General features: G+C 56.8%; 1 protein-coding gene across 1 annotated transcript; it reads right to left on the bottom strand.

Moving 5' to 3' along the window:
* Positions 1–1,808: 1,808 nt before the first annotated feature.
* On the bottom strand, positions 1,809–6,412 carry FCN3 (ficolin 3). The gene is made up of 8 exons (XM_015557299.1): positions 6,282–6,412; positions 5,959–6,054; positions 5,580–5,624; positions 5,305–5,339; positions 5,027–5,155; positions 3,384–3,513; positions 3,164–3,298; positions 1,809–2,180 (listed from the first exon to the last, which is right to left on the bottom strand). The coding sequence occupies exons 1-8, from the start codon at positions 6,370–6,372 to the stop codon at positions 1,939–1,941; spliced, it is 903 nt and encodes a 300-aa protein (XP_015412785.1). The 5' UTR covers positions 6,373–6,412; the 3' UTR covers positions 1,809–1,938.
* Between the last annotated feature and the right edge of the window lie 1,557 nt (positions 6,413–7,969).

Here is a 7,969-nt window from a genome sequence, read left to right as displayed (position 1 = left end):
CATGCGGGGGCGCTCGGGCGGCGGGCGCGTCCTGGACACCCGGGGCCGGGCCAGAGCCGGGGGTGACGGGTCCAGGGAGCCTGAGATCCTGAATCTCCTACGGGATCTGGAGATCCGAAGTCCCGCCGAAGGTCCTGTTCCTCGGAACCTGGAGTCCAGGGCGAAATCCAGGCTACGGCTTGGAAGGTCCCGAGGATCCGAAATCGGGAATTGGGCCCGGGGAATCTGGGGCATCCGGCGATCCGCGGCTCCGAGTCACGTGGGAGATCCCGTCGGACCCGTCCGCCGCTCGGACTCTGCTGGGAAGCGTCCGCCGCCGCGCTCTCCTGCCCTCACTGGTAGGCCGGGCCCAGCCCTTCCCGGTGACCAGGAAAGCTCCACCCTCGGCCTGGGGCAGCACCGCTCCTAGCAGCCCGGGACTCGCCTCTCCCCTCCCTCCTCTCCAGCCAGAACTTCTGAGTCCCGCCACTTCCGGGACAGCCTGTGCCACTGTCTGTGCCAACCACTGGGGACTGCTCACCACAGGAGCTCGGACGGTGTGCGCAGCCAGGGCTGGGGACGAGGTGTGAATTGCAGGCCCTGCCCGGCACGGATCTGTGCAATGAATGGATCTCCAGAGCCTGCAGGCTGTGCTCCAGGTAAGGACTCCACCTGCCCGGAGGCCATCAGCCCTAGCGTGGGACTCGGCACCTGAGCCCCCTCTTGCCAGGAGGCTGCTTTCCACAAAAACCAATCTGCTGATTTTTTTACCTCCTCTTACTGCGACCACGGGACCTGAGAAGAGGCCCCGTACCAGCCTCTCTCTACCCACCTGGAGGAGAATCCCAGAACTCCAGCCCTTGGACTACAACAGCTTCCCATCTCCAAATTCCCAAGAGTCCCTACCCTTTTCGTGTGAATTGGTGCGGCAGCGACCTGGTCTAAACCTCAGTGGACTCTGCAGTCAGGAACTGGGGACTTGGAGAGGTTGAGTAACTCGGCCTAGATCGTTCGGTCACGTGACCCAACAGGCTGCACTCCCAGGGCTCCCTCTCAGACTGCAGAGAGCAGGCGGTTCACTGCTCACTCCTCCCCGCGTCCTAGCCCAGTGATGGCGAACCTATGACACGCGTGTCAGAGGTGACACGCGAACTCATTTTTTTGGTTGATTTTTCTTTGTTAAATGGCATTTAAATATATAAAATAAATATCAAAAATATAAGTCTTTGTTTTACTATGGTTGCAAAGATCAAAAAATGTCTATATGTGACACGGCACCAGAGTTCAGTTAGGGTTTTTCAAAATGCTGACACGCCGAGCTCAAAAGGTTCGCCATCACTGTTCTAGAATGTGGCTGTGGCAAATCCACGGCTTGATAACTGCTAGCTCGGTGACTGCGCTTTCCCTCCCTGTGGCCCTGGGTGTGACCCTGAGTGTGACCCTGGGTGGGCCCCTGGTGGAACCCATTGAGAAGAAGCCAAGGATGAGGCCTTGGTTTACAACCGGTGCTGGGGCGGAAAACAGACAACCAACAAAGGACAGGCACGGGCGACAGAGAGGGTGAGGGAGCTGTGCAATTTCTACCACAAAACCACCCATGTGCAGGACCCACAGGGCCCAGGGGCGCTGTCAGTGAACGCTCGCATCCCAAGTCCTTCCCTGAGTGTTCCCCGGGCCTTGGCTTGCACACCTCCCGCGAGGAAAGCCTTCCTGCTTTATGCGGCTGAGCCTCCCATCGTCCGGACTGAAAGAAGTCTCCCCTGAATGGAGCTAAAACCTATGTCCCTACTCTGCCCTCATGAGTTTCCCCCAGTAACTGGAAGCCAGGAAAGGGTTAAAATGATTTTATTTTAAAATGTGGACGGGAAGGCAGAGGCAGTTAGCCAGGGGGAGAAGTAGCCGAGCATCCGCATCCGGAAGCTGCTCGGGAGAGATAAGAGTGCTGGTTGCCAGGACGCCCTAGCGAAGCATGAGTCGAACCCTGCGGTAAGGGTGGCCCACGCCAAGGCCTGAGGCCCAGTCAATGCCGTACGTGTGGGCCGTGGTGGGGGACATCGCATAGGGTCCGTTGAGATTAGAATGATAGCAGGCTTCGTACCACCAGGCGCCATGGACGGTCACCGCGCAGTTGCCCTCTGCTGTGTCGTGGTCAGCGTCGAAGGTGGAAAAGCGCTTCCCATTGTGAAAGCTCAGGGAGTCCCCTGGCAGAGAGGGAACGGGAGGCACATTGGAGGCGGCACCGGGCCGGGCGCCCTGGGAGAGATGACCTCACAGGAGCCTCAGAGCAACTGAGAGGTGGGTGTCATCAGGCCCCGAGAGAAAGCAGCACCAAGGAGCCAGTGTTTGCCCCACGTTACTCAACTAGTCGCAGGGGCACTGGACTTGAACTCAGGACTGTGGCTCCAAAGCCACCAGCTCCTCCTGCTGCCTCGTCCCCTCACAGAATCCCCAGCCTCCCTCTAGCTCCTCGTCTCTTCCCAGCTCCCACCAGCAGCCTGAGCGGCTGGGTCAGGGAGAGCTGGGACTTCTCAGATGGCTGGCAGGAAAGGGGGCTCCCCTGAGGCAGACTTCCCTCTTTCAAGTCTCTCAACAGTTGCTGCTTCTCCTGCTGCCTCGTCCCCTCACAGAATCCCCAGCCTCCCTCTAGCTCCTCGTCTCTTCCCAGCTCCCACCAGCAGCCTGAGCGGCTGGGTCAGGGAGAGCTGGGACTTCTCAGATGGCTGGCAGGAAAGGGGGCTCCCCTGAGGCAGACTTCCCTCTTTCAAGTCTCTCAACAGTTGCTGCTTCTCTGAAAAAAAAAAAAAAAAAGCCTTCCCTGGTTCCTCTTCCAAGAAGGTATCGCTAACACGCAACAGACCTTAGAGTCCCACGGCCTCCCTCCTGCCTCCTGGTCCACTTTACAGCGCAGCTAGCGAGGCTCTGCCGTGGAAGGGACTCGCCCAGGCTCACACAATTAGTAAATGACAGAGGTGGATTCAAACTCAGGTCTGTTTGCCTCCAGAGCCCAAATTCTCTCCTCCTGTACCACCTGCCTCCTGATTGCCATTTCTCAGAGGAGGACACTGAGGCCCACAGAGGAGAAGGGATTGTCCTGGGTCATCCTGGAGGCAGAGGCAGTGCTGGGCAAGTCTCCAGCCTCCCTCACCTTTCCCCTAACCCAGGGCGCCGCCTGAGGGTCGCTCACCGGCAGTGCCCTCTAAGAACTGGCCCAGCACCAGCTGGTAGTGATCCGACTCTCCAAGAAGGCGGAAGGACCCGTAGTGGGCAAAGGTGCGGTTGCCATCGAAGTCCTCCAGCTCCACTCGCAGCTCCCAGGTACCTGGGGTGGGGACGGGGGAGGAACCCTCAGGCCCCGGAGCCAGAGGAATGCCCCTCAGGCTGCCTGGACCCTGCTGGGAACTTACCCTGGAGCGTCAGCTGGTGCAGATTCTCATTCCCCAGCCAGAATTCGGACTCCTGGCTCCCAAAACCTGCTTTGTAGGAGGACCAAGAGCGGAAGAAATCCACGGAGCCATCCTGTCGCCTCTGGAACACCTAGGGAGGCAGAGCAGGCTGGCACACCAGCCACTACACTACCCCAGGCTGGACGGAGGCTGAGGAGAAGCAGGCAAACACTCCGGACTCTTTGGATTGGGGCTTGTTGATAAAGTGTGAGTCCAAGGGAGCTTTGCCTGTGCGTATATCGACGAACTCTACATCCTCTTATTTTTTTAAAAATATATTTTATTGATTTTTTACAGAGAGGAAGGATGAGGGATAGTTAGAAACATCGATGAAAGAGAAACATTGATCAGCCGCCTCCTGCACACTCCCCACTGAGGATGTGCCCGCAACCAAGGTACATGCCCTTGACTGGAATCTAACCTGGGACCCTTCAGTCCGCAGGCCGACGCTCTATCCACTGAGCCAAACCGGTTAGAGCTACGTCCTCTTATTAACTGTTAGTGCCAGTAACAGAGTTAGTGACACTCAACTTCACACCAGAGCCTTGCAAGCCCTGGGGGAGACTGAAATGATAGAATCCTCATTCCTGGTTTCCTGAGATGGTCAATCCTGCTGGGAGCCCAATTCAAAACAACTTGCTTGAATTTACTATGATAAGAACCAAGATATTATACCAGAGAGGTCACCCCCAGAGGCTCACGCTGGACTCCTGACCTTACCCTGATAGCCCCCGTCAAGCCAAGCAGTCCCCGGGCTCTGTAGAGTTTCCCTCCTCAATATCTTTCAGTCCAAGTGCCTCTACTTCCGTTGTTGCCACCACCCACTGTCTTCTCCTGCCCGGACCTCTGACATCCTCTTAACCTGTGTCCCTATCTCCACTCTTTTTTAAAAAAACCACAACACATTTTATTGATTTTTTACAGAGAGGAAGGGAGAAGGAGAGAGAATTAGAAACATTGTTGAGAGAGAAACATCGATCAGCTGCCTCCTGCACACTCCCTACTGGGGATGTGCCTGCAACCAAAGTACATGCCCTTGACCGGAATCGAACCTGGGACCCTTCAGTCCGCAGGCCAACGCTCTGCTAGGGGACTCCCTGAGCCAAATGGATCAGGGCCCTGTCTCCACTCTGTCCCCCACTGCACAATGCACCTTCCACGCTGCCATCTTTCTAAAGCATAAGCCTGACCTGGCAAATCCCTGCTTAAAAGTCTCCCGTGGCTCCAGTTACCCCCACGATCCTTAGTCATTCAGGGCTCTCCACGAACTGGCCTTTGACCTGCACCAGAAGACCTCAGCCAACCACTCACACCTGCTCTCAGCTCACCCACCTGGTCCCCAAACCCTCCTGCACTGTCCTGTCTTTCTACCTGGGATGCCCTTCTGCACCTCATCTGTTTTGAGAACTTCTATACAGCTTTCAAGGCCCTGTCAAATGTCACCTTGTCTGTGAAGCCTTCTCTGACTTCAGATCCCCTGGGAGCACCCTCAACCTTTGTCAATGATTACTCTAATGCCCTGTCTCCGGTGGGCTCTGACTCCCCCTAGGGGACAAGGGGCAGAATTGCCCACTGGGCCTGGCCTGTGAGTCTCTGACACTCACCAGCCAACCACCTCCCAGAGTGTCCATGTCACAAAAAACAGGAAGGGCTCTGCCTTCAGGGAGGCACAGGTGGTACCAGCCGCTCAAGGTGGCACCTCGGCTCAGCAGCTCCTCACCCCCACCCGTGGGCAACGGAAGAGGCTCAGTGTGGAACCTCAGGAGCCCGCCCTGCTCCTTCAGGCCCCCGACAGGGGCTCTAGGGCTGGCCCACGCCTGGTGGTCCACCAACACCCCAGCACCGCCTGGTTCCAAGTCCCCGGCTCCTGGAAGGCTGCCTCACCCTCCTGGCACCGGAGCAGGTTCGCTGGATCTCCTGTCCCACGGAAAGACCGGGTGTTGGCTCTAAGGTCTGAGTACCCCCGAGGGGATGCCCGCCAGCCACCAGAGGGGAGGGTGCCCAGGACCTTCTAACCTTGCCCACTCCCCTCAGCCTTCCTCCCCCTGCGGGAGGCCAGTCACAGCCGATGGCTGAGCAGCAGCCCTGCAGAGCACCCTCCCTCTCTAGCTGAGCCACAGAGCAAAGGAAGAAGAGGCCCGGGTCCCACACACTCACCTGGCTCGCCCTTGGGGCCCATCTTGCCGGGGGGTCCAGGCTGCCCTGAAATCCAGAGACAGATGCTGTAAGTCCCACTCCACACTCAGGGCCGGAGCAACAGGGATTTACAGCCAGAAGTCCAATCCCAGCTGCACCCTCCACTGGCGGTAACTGTGGACAAAGGCCTTACGCTCTTGGGGCCTCACTTTCCCCTCAGTAAAATGGGGGAACCCTCCACCCACCTCATAGAGTTGACCTTGGACACTGGGCGCCCCACCTGGAGCCCGGCATACAACAGGTCCCTGGCCCTTTCGTCGTGGCCTCAGCAGTTATTGCTGCACTGCCGCCAGCCTCCCAGCTCCCCCCAGGTCCCCGCCCGCTCCCTGGTGTCGCTCACCTTGAGGGCCTGGAGCTCCTTTCTCCCCAGGACTCCCTGGGGCTCCAGGACAGCTGGGCAGGAGGACAATTTTGCTGGCTTCCAGTTCCCTGGGTTCTGCAGGGAGATGTGGGGCCGGGTGGGCACAGAATGGCCATGGGGGAGTGGGCATGTCTCTCTCTCCCAGGCCTCTCTGCGGTCCCCTTTCCATCTCCCAGATTCTAGCTGTCGGGATACTTGCCTCCAAGAGCTTCCCAAGCTCTGCACTCTTTGCATCTCTTTGCAGAGCCCAGGTTGTCAAACTGCCACCTGCTCCTTGAGGCTAGTGAAGCCTAGGACCCTACCTGGACAGCGGGGGTGGTCCTCAGTCCTCAGGCAGGCGGGCTCCCTGAGCAGGAGGAGCAAAAGGGACAGCGGAGTCCGCAGGAGGCCCATCTTGCTCTCCCACTGGTGTGCCCTCGAGAGAGGACGCCAGTTTATAAGGGGGCCAGGCTGGTGGCAGAACACGGAGAAAGACTTCCGTCCATTGTCTTTCCCCACGGACACTCCACCCAGGTTGGAACCGACAGGAGGTGGGGCATTTCCTCCCTGGGCCCCAAAGAGAATGGGTCTTATCCCTGCCCCACTCACCTGGGGTGGAGTCCAGCTTCTAGTCCTGGCTGCCAGGGCTCCCAGGCTGTCTCTCTAGGCCTTTGCATTCACAGGGGACGCTCCGCCTTTGAACCTCAGCTCGCTCTGAGCCCTCCATCTGGAACGCCCTTCTCTTCGCCTCCACTGTGAAGCCCGCCTGTGCGGGAAGTTCCAGCCCTAAGGTCACCTTCACTAGGAATCGTTCCCCGATCCTGTCAGCAGTGCTAGTGACCACTGCCACCACTTATCGGCAGCTGCCGCACTCCACATGTCCCCCTGGGCACAGTTTGTATGTCGCCTTTGATCCTCACACAGTCATAGTCAGTATTATTGGCCCTGGGTTTTAGGCCTGGTACGAAGCAGGTGTTCAACAAATATTGGTTACATGAAGGAATGAGCAAGGAGAAACTGAGGCCCAGGGACAGGACATGACTCGTGGTCTCTCTGGCACTTATATGCCCAGAGCCCCAGCGATTTTGCCCAAGCCCCATGCCCTCCACCAGAGAGACAGACCCTTAGCAAAGTGACTTCATGCCCACCCTCAAGTCCCTTGGGGAGCCCCTGGCTGGGCCGAGGAAACAGCTGCTAATATAGGCCAATTGCATGGGCGGCCCAGGCAGCAAGGAGGCAACAGCCATGATCCAGATGTGAGGAGTGAGGTCTGAGCTGGAGAGGGACCACAAGTGGTAGGGAATGTGAGGGGAATCTCATTCATTCATTCATTCATCATTCATTCATTCATCAATCCCTCCCTGAGGGCTTCCTCTATGCTAGACCCAGAGCTTGTGGGGGTGGGGAGGGCTGAAGTACAATGGGGGTTCAGGAAAGGGGAGGCCGATTTCCAGGCAGGATGGGTCTGTGACGTGGATGCTCTGAGGAACCCTAAGTTCCAGTTCTGGAAATCTGTGCTCCTCAAACGCTCCCACTGGTGTGCCAAGATCTGAAACGAGCCTGTTTATCACAATGCTGTTTATGCTAGTGATACCCAATGTGGAAATGACCCACTGACACTGATAGGACGCAGGCCAGTAAGTTATCACCATGTGGACAAGTCATAAGGCAAATCTGATGGATAATGAATGGGGCAAAGTTGCAGAACAATATGTACTAGGATAGCACAGTCCCACTGTGTATTTAAAGAAGCGAAATGTTGTGAATTCACAGGAAAAGGTCTGAAGCGTGTGCGAACCCTGGTTACTTCTGGGGACTGAGACCAGTGGGACAGCGATTCTCATTCTTTTTTAAAAAAATCTTCACCCAAGGATGTTTTTCCATTGATTTTTATTTTATTTTTTTATATATTTTATTGATTTTTTTTTTTTATAGAGAGGAAAGAGGGATAGACAGTTAGAAACATCGATGAGAGAGAAACATCGATCAGCTGCCTCCTGCATACCCCAAA

Source organism: Myotis davidii, unplaced genomic scaffold (assembly GCF_000327345.1).
Source record: "Myotis davidii unplaced genomic scaffold, ASM32734v1 scaffold149, whole genome shotgun sequence".
In the NCBI taxonomy this organism is placed as follows: Eukaryota; Metazoa; Chordata; class Mammalia; order Chiroptera; family Vespertilionidae; genus Myotis; species Myotis davidii.
Note: the sequence above shows the minus strand (reverse complement) of the source record. Positions and strands in the feature narration are given on the sequence as shown.

Coding starts and splice junctions, on each gene's coding strand:
- FCN3 (XM_015557299.1), bottom strand. CDS start 6,372: ATGGGCCTCCTGCGGACTCCGCTGTCCCTTTTGCTCCTCCTGCTCAGG. Junction 5,156..5,304: donor TGCTCCGGTGCCAGGAGGGT/GAGGCAGCCTTC, acceptor CCTCTTCCGTTG/CCCACGGGTGGGGGTGAGGA. Junction 2,181..3,163: donor GTTCTTAGAGGGCACTGCCG/GTGAGCGACCCT, acceptor CCTCTCTGCCAG/GGGACTCCCTGAGCTTTCAC.